At 40.9% G+C, this 24,588-nt stretch overlaps 1 protein-coding gene across 1 annotated transcript in view; it reads right to left on the bottom strand.

Annotated features, from left to right (window-relative positions):
• The window catches only part of LOC127574465 (thioredoxin domain-containing protein 6-like), a 91,372-nt gene continuing 66,784 nt past the window's right edge, over positions 1–24,588 (bottom strand). Inside the window, exons 15-17 of the mRNA XM_052023484.1 lie at positions 9,792–9,936; positions 6,764–7,002; positions 1–1,220 (exon numbers count right to left, since the gene is read on the bottom strand). Coding sequence (XP_051879444.1) covers positions 1–1,220; positions 6,764–7,002; positions 9,792–9,936 — 1,604 coding nt within the window. The remainder of the gene's footprint in view (positions 1,221–6,763; positions 7,003–9,791; positions 9,937–24,588) is intronic.

The following is a 24,588-nucleotide window of genomic DNA, read 5'->3' as shown; positions in this document are numbered from 1 at the left end:
TCAGAGAGCATATGCATCTTCACTGCCAGTATTAGTGGCTTCAGTAGGTGTAGGTATATCTTCAGTTACAGCATCAGGGGCTTCAATGGTAGCAGATGTACCTCCATCATCAGCATCAGGTACTTCACGTGGAGCAGGCACATCTTCATTGCTGGCATCAGTGGTATTAATAGGAGCAGATGATTCTTCGTTGCCAGCATCAGGGAATTCAATAGCGGCAGATGTACCTCCAGTGTTAGCATCAGGAGCTTCAACAGGAACAGATGTTTCTCCACCATCAGCATCTGAGGCTACAGCAGGAGCAGATAAATCTTCTGCATTATCATCAGGTGCTTTAGTGGATATATCCTCAGTGTTTGCATCAGGAGCTTCACCTTGTGTAGACAAGCCTTGAGAACTGGAATCAGAGGCATCTGGGGCTTCACCATGAGCAGAAACATCTTGAATGGTGGAATCAGTGACCTCACTAGCAGCAGATACATTTTGGGTACCGGCATTAGGATCTTCACTAGAGGAAGGTACGTTTTGAATGGTCAAATCAGAGGCTTCACCAGGAATGGATACATCTTTTATAGTGGCATCAGGAACAGGTATATCTTGGGTGGTGGAGTCAGGGGCCTCGCCAGGAATGGAAACATCTAAGTTACTGGCATCAGGGGCTTCACTAGGAACAAATACATCTTGAGTAGTGGAATCAGGGCCTTTAATAGGTGTGGATATATCTTGGATGGCAACATCAGGGTCTTCATCAGGAACCATTAAGTCTTGGGTACTGGTATCAGGGACTTCAGCAAGAGCAGTTCCATCTGCTGTGCCAGCATCAGGGACTTTAGCAGGAGAAGCTACATCTGCTGTGCCAGCATCGGGGACTTTAGCAGGAGAAGCTACATCTCCTGTGCCAACATCAGATATTTCAACAGGAGCAGTTATGTCGCTGGTGCTGATAACAGCGACTTCACCAGGAGCATTAACATCTCTAGTACCAGAATCAAGATCTTCAACAGGTGCAGATGCATTTAGGGTGTCAGAATCAGCAAATTCCCCAGGAACAGATACATCTTGGGTCTCGGGTGCAACTTTACCATCAGAATTATTTATTTCTTGCTCATCAGTGGGAGCCTCCATGTCCACTAATTCAGGAAGTTCAATAGCAGTGGTACTAGGCTCAGCTGAAGGGGACACTGATAGCAAAGCTGTACTGGAAATAGTTACTCCCACATCTGTAATTATAAGCAAACATAATAATTACACTTGGAATTAAAATGACACACTTTGATTTATTTGTAATAGTTTATTTAATAATTTCATTTATTTATCATGTAGTGAGCTTCATTTTACGTCACTGAATACCTGCCTTACTTCCTCAAGTTATGTCTACTAACTTTATTACACCTATTGTTACCATAGTCAAGGAAACTTTTGTTTCATAGTTCAGAAATTGAATTTGCAAATACTAATCTGCCCCTTTTTTATGTGTAAGTCACATATGAAAGTATTTTGCACATGTTTTGAAGTGCTTGTATCCATTTCTGGCATGTCTCATCTGCAAGGAAGTTGGACCTGGGCACTTTTAACATGATGTACCCTAACACTGGTGTAATTTCAGGAGATCATAATCTATGAGTTATGTTGTTTGCTCACAGTTGAACAAAGAGAAAATCACGTCAGGAACCATACAAGAAGTAAAACGTTCTCACTCACGCATTACTTTTTATTTTCATCAGCTCTCCACAATGCATTATGAGTGCTTAGTTACTGCATGCAAACAGCATTGCCAAAGGTCGCAGTACTTGTGCATGAGGTGTTGTGATCTGTGGTGGCAATGGCTCAGTTGTGGCCTGGTACTTTGATAGGGCTACTCCATATGGAAGTCCCTAGGACATTGTGTGTATTTTTAATTTCTAACAAAAATTATGTCACAGTTTGCAAACTAATTGCCCTATATGCTACTATAAAGGACATGGTCATTTTGTACTTAAGGCCAATATAACAACTGCAAAATGTAAGTATTTGGAAGGAACTGTTTCAGAAGATAATTCAAGCATAGGTGAATGTTCTATGTTGTATTATCCTAGCAGTAATGATGTAAAAAGATGCCAGAAATATTATAATCCATAGAAATTGGGTCACAACCAATTTTATCCATGCGTACCTTTAAAACATTTAGAATTTCCTTGTGTTCTCTAAGTCTTTCTGCAATCTGTGCTCCATTCTTTTTGGTTTCCTTTGCAAATGCTGAAATGAATACCTATAGTACAACAGCTGTGTGCTTCCTGGGTTTACATTGTTAATGCACTCAGGATAAGTTAGGAGTAAGTCAGACTGAAGAACTTAAGCAATAACTTCTACAGATATTTTTGGGCAAACATCACTTTAACTATGTATAATTTCTACAGTTGGTTTCTCATGGGATTAGCCCCCTGTAATAGTTTCAGGACTCATCTCCTGAGTCTCAGATACTCCTATTCCCTATACTGTTTAACAGATATGAAAAACAGCATTGACCTTTGGGGAACATCACCATCTACCTCCCACCAGTTTTAAAAACAGTTGCCAAGACTCTCTGCTTTCTGAACCTGAAGCAATTTCTTACCTATGTTGCCATTGATCCTTTCGATCGATGTCTTGAACTTTACAAATCAGCCTTTTATGTAGGCTTTCTGGAAATCAACATAGTTTTGGTGATCTGCATAGTGTCCTTAAACCTTGGAAATCCGAGCACAGCACTAACTCAGGAGCATGGAAGGTGACAAGTACACCAAATTATATGACTCGGGGACATTTCTGACAGATAAATGGGAAACCATGTAACATCAGTTTGGGTGCAGTGCACGCATGCATTTGTCAAGTTGCTGCTGCTCTCCCATTCAAAAGCATTGGAAGCCAACATATGGTCTCATAGACAGCAGTTGCTGCCTGAGCTTTCATCTGTAATCTCTTTCATGCATTGCCCACTGGGAAGATTGTCAGCACTAATAAGAAGACAACGCTCCACACACAGTGCCATGAAATGAGAGAAAATTGGGACGTTAGGGAGAGGTGGTAAGTAGGAAAGAGGAAAAAATGGAGAGGAAGAGGGGAAATGGAGAAGGATAGAAAGCTGAGGGACAAAGGGGGAAAAGCAGGGGAAGGGAAGTTGAGGGGGTGAGGGGGAAAAAATCGGAGTTCACAAATATGGAGCAGCCCTATCAAGTCCCATGTCATGAACAGTCTATTGTCACAGTAGTCATCAGGGTCACAGATCACGACATCCTGTGCACATATGCTGCAACCTTTGACAGGGCTGTGAAGGAAACCACTCAGACGTCATTGTGAGAGAGGCAGTTAAAATTAAAAAGCAATACCTTAGCCAAGTCCTTTAATTCTTCTACGGTTCCTGACTTGCTGCGTGATTTACTCTTTGACAAAGGTCAAAGGTCCTGGATTGTGACCTTTTGATCCACATAGATGGGAAATTACACCAATGTTAGGGTGAATCATGTTAAAAATTGCCCACTCCAGCTCCCTGATGGACAAGACCTGCTGTTCTTCCACTGTCTCAAGATCATCAATTTTCTTCTTCGAGTAACCTCTGATGTCACAGAAATCTTCAGAAAGGGCTTCACCTTGAGATCTAAAGAGTCAGTGGAAGCAGGTGAAAATTTTTGTCTGTGTGGTGCTTCCCAGGGATGTGAGGATGATAATTTAGTGCTCAGTCAGCAGCAAGATGAAGAATACTAGTTTTTTTCTGTATGGGGTCTTGGTTAAGCCTTCCTTACAAAACCTTGTCCAGTTTTGGTCTCTACACATGGTAGTAATTACATATCTTCCAGAGAGACTGTCCACATTGTGATATGCAATAAGTTAGATAGACCACAGGCTCTAACATTGTTCACATGAGACTAGTAGGCTGAGTTGTATAGCTATGATGCAGAATCATTAAGCCAAGTACCTTCCTTTACATAAGTGCACTGTGATGAATTCAATATTAGGTTTCACTATAAAAAGATGATACAGTGTACCGCTGCATTACAGTTCGGGTAACGGAAATTTGCCATTACAGAATCCACAAATCATTACCAAAATATTTGAGATATAGTATTAAGATTTGTTGTTACATGATTTATGTGAGAAAAATACCTAAATAAACACAAAGTGCAAAAGAAACAACAAATCTTGTCAATTTTTGTCAAGGGGTCATGTTACGGAAAATCACGATGGTTTTCTAGCAATGCAACCTCTCTGAAATGTGGGAGGTGTACTGTAGTTGTTCTGTTGTCCAGGATGAAAAGTTAGAAAAAGTGAGTGAAATCCTATGTATTACCTTGCCTGTTTTGTTAGGGTTATTAAAATTTTGAAAAACTACCAATGTAATCTTAAGGGTGAGGGAGTTAACATTCAGTATCAACGGCACTCCAACTGTGTTAGTATGTTATCTCCTTGACGGGTTTGGCAGTACCCACACCTTTGGGTCTCCTTCCTTCCATCTCTTCCAGGAGAGCTTGGAGTTCTCTATCAATAAGGCTTATTATTCTCACTTGGATGGAGGCTTGCCCTGCTGTCTTCTGGGTATGGGAAGTTCTTGAGAGGTCATAGGTTTATAAAGGTCCACAGTCTTGTGCAGGTGTTTAAATATGACTGTTTTTGGAGGAGCACATTAAATGCACACATATTACACGTGTCCATATGTTCACCTTTACACATGCGTATTGATTATTGGTAGGGATGGAGGAGCCCATGCACCCTCTGGCCCACCTTATGCATGTCTTTATAAGACATCTGGTCATTTGACTTGAGAATGTTCCTTTTACCTCATTGAATCCTAGCCTGTTGCTGAAGAGCTTCTATGTCATTTTATTTGTTTCAAATTTCCCTCCATCTCTTTCCAAGCATGCTACAAAACTGATCCTTCTTCATAGATACCTAGTACAATATCTCTCCTTCAATAGTTATAAAATAGAATTGAGGGTAGGAGACAATTCATTTGCTTATGGAATGTGACCAGAGCTATCACTTTCATTTTCCTTCACTTTTCTCTGTTATTCTTTAGATTGAGCATCTCATTTCAGCCTTGACAAAAGCTGTTGAAGAGATGAAATGTCTTTTGAACCTTTGTTAATACTCCAAGGAATGTTTACCTCCTGTTTTGCCATTTGCTTTAAATTGTTTGTATCTCTTTAAAATTCACATGCATACCATTACTGGTGCCAGTGGTTAATGCTTAGACTCCTTTCACCTGTCCAAATATGCAACTGAAAGTGTGAATGGGAATACAGATAGAGTGACAGTAGAAAAGTGAGTGTGAGCAGTATGTTTTGCTGAGAATTAGAGTTATTCTTACCAACTAGATCCAACATACTGAAAACCAGCTCCTACAGGCTACAAGATAAGAGCCTGGTCATTTAAAGCTGAGGTGCAAAGATATTTCTTCTCTCAGGTTATGTCTTACAAATGACTTTTTTAAGGAGGCAACAAAGATGATTGATGAGGCTAGGGCAGCAGATGTTGTATATGTGGACTTTAGTAAAGCTTTCGACAAGGTCCCTTATGGTAGGCTGATCCAGAAGATTAAGGCACATGGGATCCCTGAAGACTTGGTAAATTGGATTCAAAATTGGCTTGGCCATTGAAGACAGAGGGTAGTGATGACAGGGTGTTATTCTAATGAGGTCTGTGACCAGTGGTGTTCTGTTTTGTTTGTGGATCCTTAGGAGCATTGATGTACAGAGGGATCTTAGGGTGCAAGTCCATAGCTCCCTGAAAGCGGCAACACAAGTAGATGGCATGGTAACGTAGGTGTACCGCATGCTTGACTTCATCGGTTATGGTGCTGAGTATAAAAGTTGACAAGTTGCAGCTGTATAAAACTTTGGTTAGGCCACATTTGGAATATTGTGTGCAGTTCTGATCGCCATGTTACAGGAAGAATGTGGAGGAGTTGGAGACTGTGCAGAAGAGGTTCACCAGGATGTTGCCTGGATTAGAGAGTATTAGCTATAAGGAGAGGGTGGACAAACTTGGATTGTTTTCTCTGGAATGTTGGAAGCTGAGGGCTGATCTGATTGAAGTATATAAAATTATGAGAGGCATGGATATGGTAGATAGTGAGAGTCTTTCTCCCAGGGTGGAAATGTCAAATACTATATGGCATAGCTTTAAGGTGAGAAGGGGAAAGTTTAAAGGCGATTTATGTGGCAAGTTTTTTTTTACAGAGAGTGGTAGGTGCCTGGAACACCAGAGCAAGTGGTGGAAGCAGATATGCTAGTAACATTTAAGAAGCAGGTACATGAACAGGCAGAGAATAGAAGGATATGGATCACATGCAGGCAGATGGGAATAGTTAGATTGGCATTATGGTTGACACAGACAAACTGGGCTGAAGGGCCTATTTCTGTGCTGTACTGTTCTATATTCAATGTAGAGGGTACTGAATCTCTGGAATTCTCTGCCCTAAACAGTAGTGGAGGTCAGATCATTGGATATATTTAAGGTCGAGATAGATAAATATTTGAAAGATTGAGGAATTGAGAGTTACGAGGAACTGGCATAGAAGAGGAACTGAGACCAACTCGGATCAGCCATGATCATATTGAATGGTGAGGCAGGCTTGAGGGTCCTGGTAGCCTTACTCTTGCATCTGCTTTCTTGTGTAGAGGTTGGCAAATGTGTGAAACAAATTAAATTTTGTACTGAGTTTGATAAATGTTACCACATTGCTTAATAGATGAACTGAAATATGCAAACACTACACTGCACTTAGAAACTGGAATCATAATAAAATTACCTAGAACAACTCCAAATGAATCTAGGAGTGTATCTCCAAAGAATTTCTTAATGTGGTCCTTAGCATGTTTTGCATTGGAGGAACTGTGAAGCCCATTTTTTAAAATACTAGACTCAAGCTGAGCCCGAAGGGAATTTGGAAAAGATGTCTTCGCCAGCTCAAGATCTACAGGTCCCATCAGTTCCTTCCACTCCTTAACAGCATTCTCCTTGGTGAGAATTATAGCCATTAATGGACCCCTAAAACAACCGAAATAAAACTTTAACATTCTAATAAAGTAACAAATGATATCCAAAAATGTTACAATACCTCTTTTCAGTATGTTCAAATTGAAAAGGTATAACTTCCACAAACTAAATTGTAATTTTTCTTTATAAATGAGAAAATAATGGATGTTATTCTGCCACCACACTGTCTCCATATAAAAAGACTTTTAAGACCAGATAATAAAATAACTGTGTTGCCTGAAGGTAGATATTTTAAGAGGAATCAAAGCATTTGTGTGAGGCATTTAGTATGTAGATGATGAAATATATTTGAAAATTGAGGAAAATGATAATAAATATGTAATATAAAATCAAAGCATATGTGTAACATCCACATTTAAAAGAATAAAACATTTGGTGTATTTGGTAGAAACTCCATTTAAGTTAATTCAATTTAATGATTTGGCTTGAACTACTTTCTATGGGAGTGAATTCTACAGGTTCATCACTCAGTGATAAAAGAAATTTCTCCTCAGCTAAGCTGTACACAGCTTACCCCTTATCCTTGGAATGTAACCCTGGTCCTGGACTCCCCTGCCTTGAGGAATCATCCTTCTCAAATCAAGCCTGTCTAGTCCTGTTAGAATTTTGTATTTTCTACTTGTATCTCCTGGTATCTAGTATCCCCTCTCATTCTACCAAACTGTAGTGAATATAAGCCTAATCAACCCAATCTCGAAAACACTAGGAAAGGCAGGGGCTGATCGGGGACAGTCAACGTGGCTTTGTTGGTGGGAAATCCTGTCTGGCTAATTTTTTTTTAAGAAGTAGCAACATATATTGATGAGGGCAACCTGGTTGACATAGTAAGGCCTTTGACAAGGTCTAACATGGAAGGCAGGTCCAAAAGGTTAGATCCCATGGGATCCAAGGCACATTGGCACATTGGATCCAAAGTTAGCTTGTTAATAGGAGACAGAGGGTGGTAGTTGGATGGTTGCTATTGTGATTGAAAGACAGTGACGAGGGGTACACCACAGGGATTGGTGTTAGAATCATTACTGCTTGTCATATATGATCTGGATATGAATGTGGTTGGTACAATTAGTAAGTGTGCAAATGACATGAAAATTGTTGGTGTGGTTGATAGTAGGACTGCTGTATGAGGAGATACTGGAGATTTGTGATAGAATGATCAGCTGGTAACTTCAGAGCAATGGCAGATGGAACTTAAACCCAGTAGGTTCAAGGTGATGCATTTTGAAAGGTCTGATAAGGATAGGACACACATTGTGAATGGTAGGGCTCTAAGGAAACAGAGGGACCTTGGTGTACAAGTTCATAGATCCCAAATGTAGCAGCATAGGTAGATATGGTGGTGAAGAAGGAATCCAGGATGCTGGCTTTCATTTGCTAGGCATAAGATAGAAGAACGTGGAGGTCTTGGTACAACTGTATAACACTTCCGATACGCCACAGTTGGCATAATGTATGAAGTTCTGGTTGGCACACTATGGGATAGGAGGAATGTGATTGCACTGGAGAGCGTGCAAAAGAGATTTACTAAGATGTTGTCTGGGAAGGAGCATTTCAATAATGAGGAGATATTGGATAGGCTGGGTTTATTTTCTTCAGAGCAGAGGAGACTGAGGGAGGAGCTGACAAAGGTAGATAAAATTACAAGGGCATTGACAGGAAAGATATAAGGAAACATTTATAGACAAAAGAGACAAACAAATAATAATGGGTAAGAAATATGGCACTAAAACATATAGGAGCTTAGAAGAAAAAAACACAAGTGAGTGCAGGCATGGTTGACGAAATATCTCCTCATACATTAGTCCTGCCATGCTGGGAATCAGTCTGATGAACGTTTATTGCATTCCCTCTATGGCAAGTATATCCCTTTTTAGGTAAGAAGGACAAATGTGTTCACTGTACTTCAACTGTGGTCTCGCCAAGGCCTTGTCTAATCGCAGCAAGACATCCTTCTCCTGTATTCACATTCTCATGCAATGAAGGCCAATATACCATTTTCCTTCTTTACTGCTGGCTGCAATTGAATGTTTGCTTTCACTGACCAGGATACAACGACACCCAGATCACTTTGTACATCAATATTTCCAATCTATCACCATTTAAATAATACTCAGCCTTTCTGTTTTCTCTCCCAAAATGGATAACTCCAAATTCACCCTCTATCCTGCTAATGTACTACCCCAATACCATGAGTTTTTAATCTGTAAGTAAACCTTTACGTGGTTCTGTTGAAAGGTCATCAACCTGAAAAGGTTTTCTCTCTCTGCAGCCTGACCTGCTGAGTATTTCCAGCTGCCATAAAAGACCTGAAATTAATGAGCACAAAACATTGTTTCCAGTGTCAGTCTAATTTCAGATCCTCCCTTACTTCAATATTCATAGTTCTATGACTGATAACGTTTCTCTGACTTCGAATTTGTAAATAGTTTGTTTCAAATCTACTTCATTAAAAGAACTGTAATGTTAGTTTATGATGTTCCTTTTGACCTTTTGTCAATATTGTACTTAAGTCAAAACAGGAGATTAGAATTTTCCCATGAAGGAATGTTCAATCCATTAGACCAGGCTGCATTCCAGTTAGGAACTGGTGGTGAATGATAAGGCTAAATCACTTTTGTTTCATTCTTTGTCAATTTTACATTATCATACATGTCCTGGACAATCTGGGGATTACTATTTAATTGTGTTTCTTTGCAATAACATTTAGTATCTTCAGAGTACCATAAAGAGTGGGTGAGCTCATTTCCATGAGGCAAGGTCTACTTACAATCCTAATTACTTACTGAGATACACTTTCTATCAATTGGTTGAAGAATGGCTCTTCTTCATGATCTTTGTAGAACTCTGCTGCTATCTCCTGGGACATCACAATTGATTTAATTGCAGAGATTGTAAAGCTTCCTTCATGGATTTTGGCTATAATAATATCTAGGGTTGAAAAAGAATATTTGATAAATAAGAACATAAGATAATAAAAGTAGGAACACAAAGATGTCATTTAGTCCCATAAGCTTGCTTCATCCTTCAGTAAGATCATGGATGATCTGCTACCTCAACACCACTTTCCTATCCTATCCCCACATCCTTTATACTTTTCATATCTATAAATATATTGATCTCTGATTTGAATGCAATCAATGACTGAGTTGACAAAGCCCTCTAGTGAGAGAACTCCGAAGATTCATCACCCTCTGAGTGAAGACAATTTAGTCCTAAATAGTCTATCTCTACTTTGATACTGTAACTCCGAATCAAAATGTAAAAAGACATTTGGATAAGTACATGGACAGGAAGGATTTAGAGGGCTATGGGCCAAACATGGGCAAATGCAACTAGCTTGGTAGGCACCATGGTCGGCATGGACAAGTTGGGCCGAAGGACCTGTTTCCAAGCTGTATTACTCTCTGACTCTTTAACTCTAGTTCTAAACTCCTCAACCAGGGAAATAACAACCCTGCACCTATCCTGACAAGTCCTCTAAGAATTTTGTTAGTTTCAGTTAGGTCATCACTTATTCTTCTCAGCTCTTGAGAACAGAGGCACAGCCTACTCAATCTCTCCTCATGTGACAGACCCACCAGTCTGTCAATCTTTGCTGCAGTTACTTTATTCTTTTAATAAGAACAAAATTATACACAATACCCCTGGCATGCACTCACCAGGGCCCTTTATGTTTGTAGTAAAATGTCTTTACCCTTGTACTCTAATTGTCTTGCAATGAGAGCCAACATACCATTCGTTTCCCTAGTTATGCTGCACCTGCTGTTAGCTTTGCAATCTCTTGCCATTTAAAAATACTCAGCATTTCTGTTTTTACAGATGTTGTGCATAACTTCACATTTTTCTACATTGTATTCCACCTGCCATGTTGTTGCCCACTTGTTTAGTTTGTCTATATCCCCTTCAAACTTCTTTACATCTCATCACTACTCAGTTCTACTTAGCTTTGTATCATCAGCAAACTTGTTACATTTGGTTCCTTCAGCCAAATCATTGATATAGACTATGAAGAGTTGAGTGCATGTACCGATCCTTGCAGTACTCCATTAGTCACAACCTGTGAAGAACCTATTTATACTGTTTTATATCTGTTAACCAACCCACGAGCCAACTACATCCATTTTATGTGCTCTAACTTCATCAACCTCTTGTGTGGGATCCTATTAAAAGACTTTCAAAAATCAGTAACACGGCATCCAATACTCCACATCCTCAAAGAATTTCAATAGGGTCATAGAATCATACAGCACGGAAAAAGGTTCTTCAACCCATAAATGTCCATGCCAACCAAAATGTATACTCAAGCTAATCACATTTCCCAGCACTTGGCCCATATCCCTCTAAACTCTTGTCATCCATATACCTGTCCACATACTTATTAACTGTATCTAATATACCTGTATTAACCACTTCCTCTAGCATCTGGTTCCATATATCTACCGCCATCTGTGTAAAATAGTTACCCCTCAAGTTCTTATTAAACTTTCGCCTCTAACCATAAAACTATGTCCTCTAGTTTGTGATTCCTCAAACCTGGAAAAAAGATTGCTCACCCTATCTATGCCCCTGATGATTTTATATACCTCTATGAGATCACCCCTCAGTCTCCTATGCTCCAAGGAGTAAGGGCCCAGCTGTCTAACCTCTCCCTATAATTCAGTCCCTGAAATCCTGGCAACATCCTTGTAAATCTTTTTTGCACTCTTTCCAGTTTAAGTACATCCTTCCTATAACAGGGTGATCAAAACTGAACACAATACTCCAAGTGTAACCTCACCAGCATCCTATACAATCACAACATAACCTCCCAACTTCCATATTCAGTACCCTGACTGATAAAGGCCAGAATGCCAAAAGCCTTCTTTACTGACCTCTCTACCTGTGACTCCACTTTAAGGAAACTATGCACTTGTATTCCAAGGTCCCTCTGTTCTATAGCAGTACCTAGGGCCCTTCCATTCAATGTAAGAGTCCTACCTTGACTTGTCCTTCCAAAATGTAACTCTTCACACTTATCTGAAGTAAATTCAATTTGCCATTCCTCAGCCCACCTACTCAGCCGGTCAAGGTCCCACCCAGTTCTTGATACCCTTCTTCACTGTCTACATACCATCTATTTTAGTGTCAACTGCAAACTTACTAACTATTCCTCATATATTCTCATACAGTCGTTAACATAGATGACATATAACAATGGACCCAGCACCAACCCCTGGGGCACACCACTAATCACAGACCTCCAGTCTAAGAAATATCCTTCCACTATCACCCTGTTTCCTGCTATCTAGCCAAATTTGCTAGCTCTCCTTGGATGCCATGCAATCTAAGCTTCCAGAGCAGCCTTATCAAAAGCCTTACTGAAATCCTTATTTACTACATTTACCACTCTTCCCTCGTCAACCTTCCTTGCCACTTCATCAAAAAACTCAATCAAATTCATAAGACAACATCTCCCATGGACAAAGCCATGCTAGCTACCCCTATTCAACCCCTGCCTTTCCAAATGTAAGTATATCTTATCCCTCAGAATGCTTTCTAGCAACTTACCGATCACTGATGTTAGGCTAACAGGTCTATAATTACCAGGTCTATCCTTACAGCCCTTCTTAAATAAAGGCACAACATTTGTGATCCTCCAGTCTTCTGGCACCTCACCAGAGAACAGTGATGTGGTGAATATCTCAGCGTGGCCTCCCACAATTTCTTCTCTAGCGTCCCATAGTGTTCTTGGATATACCTCATTCAGACCTGAAGATTTGTCTACCTTCACACATCTTAGCACATGCAACACCTCTTCTACTGCAATATGGACTGCTCCCAAAATATCTCTATTAACTTTACCAGGTTCCCAAGTTTTCACATCTTTCTCCACGGCAAAAACAGAGGAGAAATAATCATTGAGAACTCTGCCCACCTCCAGTGGCTCCACACATATATTTCTGTCTTGGTGTTTGAGGAGCTCTATTCTCTCCCTAGTCATTTTTCTCCCTTAATATACTTAAAAAATCTCTTAGGATTCTCCTTAATTTTCTTTGCCAAAGCCATCTCATGCCCCTTTTTGGCCTTCCGAATTTCCTTCTTGAGTATACTCCAGCATCCTCTATATACTTCCAGTGATTCAGCTGATTGCAGCTGCCTGTATCTGACCAAAGCCTCCTTCTTTTTCTTGACCAGAGTTACAATATCACTTGAAATCCAGGGTTCCTAACTTCCAGCTGCTTTGCCTTTTACTTTAACATGAACATGTATTCCCTGAACTCTTGCTACCTCACTTATAAAAACCTTCCACTTACCATAGGTCCCTTTGCCCACAAACAACCTAGCCCAATCAACCTTTGCAAGCTCCTGACTAATACTGTCAAAATTCACCTTGCCCCAATTCAGAACTCGAACCTGTCCCTTTCCATAGCTATTATAAAACTAACGGAACTACGGTCACTGATCCCAAAGTGCTCCCCTATCGTGACCTCAGTCACTTGCCCCCCTTATTTCCCAGGAGTAGATCAAGCTGTGCCCCCTCCCTGGTAGAGCCCTCTGGGTGGAATTTATTCAGTGTGTTCAGGAAAGTGTCCTCAGGCAGTATATAAAGGTCTAGAATGGGTGACCTTTAACATTATGGCAATCCCAGTCAATGATAGGAAAGGTCAAATCTCCTACAATGACAATCCTATTATTCTTATAACCCTCCCCAATCTCTCTGCATATTTGTTCCTCTAATTACTGAGGACTATTTGGGGGCCTATTGTTCAATCCCAACAAGGTGATCATCCCCTTCCTTTTTCTCAGTTCTACCCATAAAACCTCACCAGATGATCTTTCAGTAATGTCATCTCTAACTACCACTGTGATGTTCCCCTTAATCAAAAAAGCAATTCCCCCCTCCTCTTTCCTTCACCTCTATCTCGCCTAAGGCACTTGTATCCTGGAACAGTAAGGAACCACTCCTGCCCTTCCCTTAGCCATGTCTCCATAATGGCTATAATATCCTAATCCCATGTACCTATCCATGCCTTAAATTTATCTGCCTTACTTGTTAGACCTCTTGCATTGAAGTAAATGCAATTTAATCCAACCGACTTTCCTCACTCTTCGCCATGCTCCTTCCTGTCCTGCTTTATAAATTTGCTTTCACTGTCTTTTCTATCACTATCCTGCCTCTCAATTGGCTCACTTCCACTTAGGATCCCACACCCCTGCCAATCTAGTTTAAACCCTCCCTAGTAGCATGAACTAAGCTGCCCACAAGGATATTGGTTTCCCTCCAGTTTAGGTGTAACATGTCCCTTTTGAACAGGTTACCCCTGCCCCAGAAGAGATCCCAATGATCCAAAAATCTGAATCCCTGCCCTCTGCACCAATTCTTCAGCAACGCATTCATTTGCCATATCCTCTGATTCTTTCCCTCACTATCACAACACACAAGTAGTAATCCAGAGATTTCTACCCTGGAGGTCTTACTTCTTGACTTCTTCCCTAATACCCTATATTCATTCCACAGGACCTCATCTTTATTTCTACCTATGTAATTTGTGCCAACCTGCCCAAAACTTCTGGCTGCTCATCCTCCTCTTTGTGAATGTTCTGCAATCGCTCTGAGACATCCCCACAATATATTAGTTGAACGTGATGTCCCTTTCATAAATCCCTGTTGACTCTGCTTAATTATATGATTGTTTTCTAGATGTCATATCACATCTTTTATTACTGATTTCAGAATATTCCCAGTATTGATGTCAGCATAACGGGTTAGTATTTCGCTGTTTTCTCTTTTCTTCACTTCTTAGAAAGTGAGGACACATTTACTACCCACCAATCTGCAAGAATTGTTCCAGAATCTAGAGAATTTTGGAAGATGATAGAGAGAGCATCTACTATCTCCATAGCCATTTCTTTCAAAACTCTGGGATATAGATCATCATGTCCTTGGGATTTATCAATGTTCAGGTTCATTAACTTCTTTATTAGTTTTTTAAAATTAAAACTTATCTGTCTTACTTTCTCATTTGCACTGGACCCCTGGTTCTCAAATATTTCTGACAGTATTTCGTTGTCTTCTTCCTTGACAATGTATTTTTAAAATTTTTCTACCATTTTCTTATTCTCCCATCTGTTTCAAATGATACCCTCATAATCAGCAAAAAACATCAAGTATCTCCAGTGCTTGCTTCTTTTAGCTCCTTTTGATAAATATAAGAGCAACACCCATTTATATAGTGCCTGTAATACAAACAAATGTTTTACAAATATGGCATCAAATAATATTTGACACCAAGCCAAAAAGGAGATATTAGAACAGCTCACCAAAAGCTTAGTCAGAAAGTTAGATTTATGGAATGTCTTTAAAGGAGGTGAGAGGTTTAGGGAGAGAATACCAGTGTTCTGATCCTAGGAAATTGAAGGGATGTTATCAAAAGGGCAGCAATTAATACAGGGAATATGAAGATAGACAGAATTGCAGAGATCTCAACAGATTGTGGAACTGAGGGAAATTACAGGGACCATGGAGAGATCGCAAAAAAAATAACATTTTAAAAATTGAATAATAACTTAATCAGGAACTTGGTGCAAGTTGCATAAGCATTTCAGTTAGGAGGAGAAATTACATAAGCTGTTTCCCCAGGAACAGAGGAGGTTGAGAAGAGATCTCACAGAGGTATATAAAATTATGAGTCACATGGGGAGGTAGATAATAGGAAACCTTTACCCATAGTCAAGGTATCTAAAACTAGAGGGCATATGTTTAGCATAAAGGGTAAGAGGTTAGAGGGGATCTGAGGAAGATTTTTTCACCCAGGGGGCTGGAATGAGGAACTCTCTGCCTAAGTGGATGGTGGAGACAGGCACTCTCTTGACAGTTAAAGATGATCTAGATGAGCACTTAAATCGCCATGGCAAAGGCGGCGATGGACCAAGCACTATTAAGGGGGATTAGTAAAGATACATACTTGGTCAGCATGGATGTGGTGGAACAAAAGGGCTGTTTATGTGATGTATCACTCCATTACACTAGTAAAGAGTTAATGCATAGTTTATAAGGAACGTATATATGGCAAAAAAACAGGAAAATTGGATCAGCAGAGGATATCAAGTTAAAGATAATATTAGATCAAAGGAAAAGGCTTTTAGTGTCAAAAAAGGCAGTAAGCCAGAGGATTGGGAAAGTTTCAGAGTTCAGCAGAACAGAATAAGCCATTGATAAAGAAAGAGTCCATGGAGGGGAGGCTGGTTTCCGTGATGCGCTGGGCTATGTCCACAACTCTCTGAAGTTTCTTGCAGTCAGAAAGGAAAGGAGTAGCAGAAGTTATTGTGGGTCCCTTACAGACTAAGGCAGGAGAAATTATTTTGTGAAGGAAGGAAATGGCAGAGAAATTAAATAGTCTGCGTCTGTCTTGTAGAGTCACAGAGTTATACAGCATGGAAACAGGCCCTTTGACCCAACTCATTCAAAGTGCCTACCTGAGCAAGTCGCACTTGCCTGCGTTTCACCATATGCTTCTAAACCTTTCCTATCCATGAAGCTGGCCAAGTGTCTTTTAAACACTGTAAATGTACCTGCCTTTATATCTTGCCCCTCAGCTCCCCTTTAAATCTTTCTCTTCTCACCTTAAACCAATGCCCTCTAGTTTTAGACTCCCCTACCCAGGGAAAAAGACTGTGACCATCTACCTTATCTATGACCCTGATGACTTTATAAACCTCTTTATGGTCACAACTCAGCCTCCTTCACTCCGGGAAAAACAGTCCCAATATATCCAGTTTCGACCTACTACTCAAGCTCTCCAGTCCCACCAATATCCTTTTGAAACATTTCTGCACCCCGTCTAGCTTAATCATGTGCTGCCTGCAGTACGATGTCCAGAATTGTACACATCACTTAAGGTGTGGTCTCACCAACATCTTGTACAGCAGTAACATGACGTCTCATCTCTTGTACTCACTGCCCCAACTGATAAAGGCAAGCATGCCATACACCTTCTTCACCACCCTGTCTACCTGTGTCGCCACTTTCAGGGAACTATGTACGTGTATTTCTAGGTCCCTTTGTTCCACAACACTACTCAGGGCCCTGCCATTCACTGTGTATCTCCAGTAGTGGTTTAACTTCCCAAAATACACCACTTTGTACTTGTCTGAGTTAAATTCCATCTGCAGTTCATTTGCCCACTTTCCCAGTTGATCTAAATCCTGTTGTGACCTTGGAAAACCTTCTTCACTGTCCATTACACCACAAATTTTGGTGTCATCTGCAAGTTTATTAATCATACCACCTACATTCCCATCCAAGTTGTTACCATATATGACAAACAGCAGGGGACTGAATTTGGCGGAACACCACTGGTCACAGGCCTCCAATCTGAAAAACAGCCCTCCATAACCACTCTCTTCTCCCTACCACTAAGCCAATTTTGCACCTATTTGATCTAACCTTGCAAACCAGCCTACCACGTGGGACCTTGTTAAAGGCCTTGCTAAAGTCCATGTAGACAACGTCCATTGCTCTGCCCTCGTCAATCCTCTTGGTCACCTCTTCAAAAGACTCATCCAAATTCGTGAAACACTTCTTCCCATGCACAAAGCCATGCTGACTATCCCTAATCGGTCCTTGCCTTTCCAAATGCAGATAGATCCTGTCCCTCAGAATCTCCTCCAGTAACTATCCCACCACTGATGTTAGGTTCACCAGCCTGTATATCCCTGGCTTGACATTGCAGCCCTTTTTAAATAAAGCCACTACATTTGCCACCCTCCAGTCTTCCAGTACCTCACCCATGGCTAAGGAAGATAAAAGATCTCTGCCAGGGCCCCAGCAATTTCTTCCCTTGATTCGCACAATATCCTAGGATACACCTGGTCAGGTCCCAGAGATTTATGCACCTTTATGTGCCTCAAGACCATCATCACCTCCTCTTTCCTAATGTGGATATGTTTCAGTATATCACTGTTCTCTTTCCTGAACTCCATAGCTTCCATGACCTCCTCTAGTATTTATGAAAGAAGACAAAGAAAAGTTCTTGGAGATAACAAAGAACAATAGGCCTTAAGTAAATGAGGTACTCAAAGACATTGGCATTAGTAAAAATCTAAAATATACAAGAACGTTAGAAAATAGGAGCAGGAGTAGGCTGCTTGGTCCTTCAAGCCTGTCCCAAAAATCAATATGATCATGGATGATCTACACTGGTCTCAAATCCACTTCTGTGCCAGTCCCCCATAACTCTCACTTCCTTGATCTTTCAAATATTTATCGATCTCTACCTAAAATATATTTAATGACCTGGTCTCCATTGCCCTTGGGGGCAGAGAATTCCAGAGAAGAAATTTCTACACCTTAGTTTTAACTGACTTGCCCTTTATTTTGTAGTTATGTCCTCTTGTTCGTGACTCTCCTATTAGTGGAAACATCTCAACATCTATCCTGTCAAGCCCCCTTAGGATCCGATATGTTTGAATAAGGTCACCCCTCATTCTTCCAAAATCTAAGGAATACAAACCCAAATTGTCTAACCTCTCTTGAGAAGACAACCCTTTCACCCCAGGAATTAGCCTGGTGAATCTCCTTTGGACTGCCTCCAATGCCACTATATTATTTTTTTAGGTAAGAGGACTGAAAATATATGCAGGATTCTTGGTGTAGTCTCATCAACACCCTGTACAACTGTGACAAAACCTCCCTATTCCTAAACTCCAACCCCTTTACAATAAAGGCCAACATGCCTTATGTTTTCTTAAATACTTGTTGGAACTGTCTGCACTAGAAAACCTGGAATCCTCTGAATTGCAGTCTCTTTCCATTTAGATAATAATCCACCTTTTGATTCCTCTTACCAAAGTGCATGACCACATTAAACTCCATTTGCAAGGTTTTTACCCAGTCACTCAACCAATCTATATCCTGTTGCAGAATCACAATGTCCTCATCATAACATGCTATTTTTGTATAATTGGCAAACTTTGAAAACCTTATATCAAGGCTTTGTCTCGAGAGGAACACACAAGATGCTGGAAGAACTCAGTGGGTCAGGCAGCATTTATGGAGGGAAATGGACAGTCAAGATTTCAGGTGGAAACCTTCATCTGGACTAGGAGCGAGGAAGGTCTGATAGACTAAACTGCATCTATTTTAATGCAAGAAGGTAAGGCAGAGGAACTCGGGGCATGGATTGGTAGATGGGACTGTGATATTATAACCATAACAGACATGGTTGATGGAGCCGCAAGACTGGCAGCTCAATATTCCGGCTACAGATGCAAAGGGCGTGAAAGAAGTGGAGGTAAGAGAGGAGGATTTGCATTTTTGATTAGGGAGCACATCATGGCAGTATGTGGAGGATATTCTTGGGGGATCATCCTGTGAGGCTATATGGGTGGAACTTAGAAATAAGGATAATCACTTTGATGGGATTGTACTATAGGACCCCCATGAGTCTGTGGGAATGAGGAAGCAAATATGTACGGAGATCACAGATGGGTTTGAGAATAATAGTGATTTCAACTGCTCATATTGACTGAGAGTACCATAGTGCAGAAGGTTTGGATGGGGTGGAATTTATTCAATGTGTCCAGGAAAGTTTTCTCAAACAATATGTTGATGACCCTACTCGAAAGTGGCAACACTGGACCTCCTATTGAGAAGTGAAGCAGGCCAAGTGACTGAAGTGTCAGTGGGGGAGCACTTTGGGAGCAGTGACCATAAGTATATTAGTTTTAAAATAGTTATGAAAAAAGATGGGACTGGTCCACAAGTTAATGTTTAAGTTGGGGCAAGGCAAACTTTGAAGGCTTTGGACAGGAACTTGCAAAAGTTGATTAGGAGAGGCTATTTGCAGGTAAAGGGACGTCTGGCAAGTGAAAGGGTTTTTAGAGTGAGATAAGGAAAGTTCTGGGACTGCTTGTTCCTGTTAGAGTGAAGGGTAGGTTGGGAGGATTAGGGCCCCTGTGGTTTGTCATATATATTAACGAGTTGGATGAGGTGGTATGATTAGTAAGTTTGTGGATAACACCAAAATTGGTGGTGTAATGGATAGTGAAGAGGGTTATTATAGGATTACAGTGGGATCTAGATCATCTGGGAAAATGGGCCAAAGAATAGCAGATTGAATTTAACTCAGAGAAGTGCAAGGTGGTAAGTTAAATCAGGGCAGGACTTACACAGTAAATGATATGGCCCTGGAGCATGTTGTAGAACAGAGAGACCTAGAGATACAGGTACATAGTTCCCTGTAAGTGAAGACATAGGTAGGTAGGGTGGTGAAGAAGGCATTTGGTATGCTTGCCTTCATTAGTCAGGGCATTGAGTATAGGAGTTGGGATTGCATAAGTCATTGGTGAGACCATAATTGGAGTACTGTATGCAGTTATGATCCCCCAACTATAGTAACAATGTCATTAAGCTAGAAAGTGTTCAGAAAAGATTCACGAGGATGCTGCCAGGACTGAAGGGCTTGAGTTATAAGGAGAGGGTGGATGGGCTGGGACTTTTTTTTACCTGGACCATAGGAGGCTGAGGGGTGACCTTACAGAGGTATATAAAATCATGAGGGGCACAGATTAGGTGAATGGTCATGGTCTTTTTTCCAGGGTAGGGGAGTCTAAACCTAGAGGGCATGGTGAGAGGGAAAAGATTTAAAAGGGACCCGAGGGGGCAAGTTCTTCACACATAGTGTGGTGGGTATATGGAACAAGCTGCTAAAGGAAGGTATAGAAGTGGGTACAATTACTTTTAAAACACATTAGACAGATACATGGATGGATGGATAGGAAAGGTTTAGAGGGATATGGGCCAAATGCAAGCAAATGGGACTAACTCAGGTAGACAACTTGGCCAGCATGGAAGAGTTGGGCCGAAGGGCCTGTTTCTGTGCTGTATAACTCTGTGGCGAAGGGCCAATTTTGGAGACATTAGGTGAATCTTGCAGAGGCCAATTGGGTGAGAGTGTTTGCTGGTAAAGGGACGACTGGCGAGTGGAAAGTTTTTAAAAGTGTGTTATCAAGAGTCCAGGGGCAACATGTTCCTGCTAGGATGACAGGCAAGGCTAGCAAGTTTAGGAAACCCTGGTTGATGAGAGATTTGTAGGCTCTGGTCAGGAAAAGTAAGGAGGCATTCATTGGGTTTAGGCAACCAGGTACAAGCGAATCCCTCGAAGACTATTAGAAGTGTAGGAGTACACTTAAGGGGGAAATCAGCAGTGCAAAAAGAGGGTATGAGATCGATATGTCTGGCAGGGTTAAGGAAAATCCCAAGAAATTCTATTGGTATATTAAGAGTAAAAGGGTGGCAAGGGAGAGAATAGGTCCCCTTAAAAATCAGCATGGCCATCTATGTGTGGAGCCACAGGAGATGGGCAAGATATTTAATGAATATTTCTCATCAGTTTTTACCGTGGAGAAAATGATCGATGCAAAAAAAGTGAGGGAAATGAGTGATCATGTCTTGGACCAAATACAAATTACCAGGGAGGAGGTATTGGTGGCCTTGGGATGCATTAAGGTGTTTAAATCCCCAGGGCCTGACCTGCTGCATTCTCAGTCTTTGTGGGGAGCTGGGGAAGAAATTGTGCAGGCATTTGCAGAGATATTTGCTTCATCCTTACCAAAAGGTGAAGTTCTAGAATACTGGAGGGGGGCTAATACTGTACCATTATTTAAGATGGGCAGCAAAGAACTACAAGAACTAGAGTCTGACATCAGTGGTGGGTAAGTTACTGGAGGGGATTCTGAGGGACAGGATCTATCAATATTTGGATAGGCAAGGGATAATTAGGGATAGTCAGCATGGCTTTGTGCATGGGAAATAATGTCTGACAAATCTCTTGAGTTTTTCAAAGAGGTAACCAAGACAGATGAGGGTAGGGCAGTGGATGTTGTCTATATCGACTTTAGTAAGGCCTTTGACAAGGTCCTGCTTGGCAGGCTAGTCTGGGTGGCGTTGGCCATGATGGAATTAAAATATGGAACAAACATAGTGTACAAAGGTGAATATAGAAGTAAAGAAATGGAGAAGTCAGTGTCAGGATTTACAGACTGCTACCAATGTAGTGCAGAATTCGGCACTAGATAAGAGGACAAACAGCACCAATCTAGATAAGAGGGCAAACAGCACCAATCACACCGGTGTTTAAAGCAGATGGAGAAGCTGCAAGGTCAACTCTCGGCCCAGAAAGGATTGATATGTTCATTTGGGGTGAGGACTAACGATGATGGTGATACAGATTGGGGTGATTTGGTGAATAAGATTATACTACAATTGTGAGGATGATTGGGGGAATGGCCTGCCTTGTTCTGGACCTCTCCATGAGGACGTTGAGCCTTCAGCCCCCCTGGCCCCAGTAGTGCCTATGATAATGGGGGAGAGTCCAGGAGACACCGGAGACAGGGAGACTGGTTGTGACACCATATGATTTTGAGCTTGAGTTCCGTTGGAAGAATTTGTTTTGATGAAATTATAGTGTTTGTCCTGTAAAATGCAAATTAAATAGTGGGTTGGTCCAAATGGCAGTTCGGCATTTTACTTACATCATCAGCCCTAATTCCCTCACCATAATAACAAAGGACACACAACTATCTAGCTGTTGCTGAATGGTCAAATTAGATGGTTCAGTCAGTCAGCCCTGCCTTTCAGAACATTGCTACTGCAGGTTTGAGATGAGTGATAGCAATATGGCATGGAGACAGGCCCTACAGCCACTGAGTCCATGCTGACCAATGAGATATAGTTGCAGATAATTTTAATTATACCGGAGAACTGCACGAATGTCAAGTTATGATAGCAAAAGATCCCAAGGGACTGTTTGTATCAAGACAAGGACTGAAGGGTTAAGGCTAAGCAATTGCTGAAACAAGGGCAAGACAATGAGAGAGAGACCTTACGGGAATAATGCGGGAGATGGACAAGTTGAATTTAGAGGAAGTATCGGATGATTAGATAAGTACAGAAACTGCTCTTGACATTTTTTTCAGGTATCTGAAAATAATCAGTGTTGGTATACTATTGCAGAGTGGCCTGAAAGTGTTTGAAGGTCCTGTTGAAGGTTACATGTTGTACAATAAACTGTACTATTGGCCAATTGAATATTCACCCAGACAGATGCAAGGAATGAAGATTAGGTTCGTTGCAAATGAATAATTTGCAACGTTCACGAAAAACTGTATTTCCATCCTGTCAGATACCTTGGTAATGTGTGGAAGAGGAAGGTGAAATGGTTGTATGAATTTATGAAGAAGCTAAACAAAATTTTTCAAAAGACTGAGATCTGTCGATAATTGTGATAGAGTAATGGTGACTTGGGGAAAGGATGGAAGTGCTCGGATGACAGTGGGAAGTCACTCTTTTATGGGTCCGACTTCGGGTAACAAAAGGCTGATCAATTGAATACAACTTCATTTTGAATGTAATGGTAATGTTGGCATGAATACAAATCAGAAACAAGGTGATCAGTAAGTGTGTATTCCTGGCAACTCCATTTCAGTTGCTCTGCTGCCTGAGACCTTTCCCCAACACCTATCCCCACGGTAGGGTCAACCAACGACAACTGATACCACAACTATTGCAGTACCTATTGTTACTAGTCCTTTGGTGTGTGATGAGGCCCAGATAGATACAAGGGGGATAGGACATGATTTGCAAGAAACAGAAGAATGAATTATCCTAGCACCAGATTATAGACCTGTGCCAGTGTTGTTCAACTTGACTCACTCCAAATTCCCAGCTGGTGTGGAATAAGCCTCCAGGAGCTTTTTCCAACATCTATTAATTAAACAGTTCACCCATTTAGAATTTAAAACATGAGAGAGGCAAAGAAGGGAGCTTATTGAATTTATGGGATTGGGATACGCCACTGGAGTTTCTATGGTAAATACACAAGGTATTGCGGAGGTAAACCTTCAGTTGAATTCTCTACTGCAAAAGGTGAAAGAAATTGTGAATTGATATTATTAGGATATATGGGAGGGATTAACACTCTAGGCAAGCAACATGCAAACATTTCGGATATGCTCCATATTTTACAACCCTTGCGATATATGACAAACCTAATTATTGACAGGGTTAATAATAAAACTACTCAACATATTAAGGATGATGTTTGTACAACGTATACCTCATGGTTACTTTCTGTAGTTGGGATCAATATAGTGCAATTCAAGAACCATAGGGTTCCTGATTGGATTTCAGATGAACAATTGAATGAGTGGGTAAGCACCAGCACCTCAGGGTGCCACATTAGGGAATTCACTTTGACCAATCATCTCGTTGGAAATTGTAGAGATGGGTCTGAACCACTGTATATTGGGCCAGTTCTTCTTATTTCTTACCATAGCGACAACCAAACATACCCATTATACAAAGTTCATAACATTGGGAGATATTAGAAAGAAGTATGGATTTCACTTAGTAACCCAACCAACCATGCTATAAAGTGGCAGGGATCCACAAGGGGGATAAAATTGACTTTCTGTCATCAAAAGGAAGAATATTGGGTCGATCCAGAGGATCTGGTTAAGACAGAGTTACTAGATTGTGGTTTTGTTTCTTAGGATAAATGTTCTCTATCTATCTTGCCTGCCAGTAACAGGACATTCCTG

Source organism: Pristis pectinata, chromosome 9 (assembly GCF_009764475.1).
Source record: "Pristis pectinata isolate sPriPec2 chromosome 9, sPriPec2.1.pri, whole genome shotgun sequence".
In the NCBI taxonomy this organism is placed as follows: Eukaryota; Metazoa; Chordata; class Chondrichthyes; order Rhinopristiformes; family Pristidae; genus Pristis; species Pristis pectinata.
The sequence above is the reverse complement of the archived record's forward strand: the minus strand, read 5'-3'. Positions and strand labels throughout refer to the sequence as shown.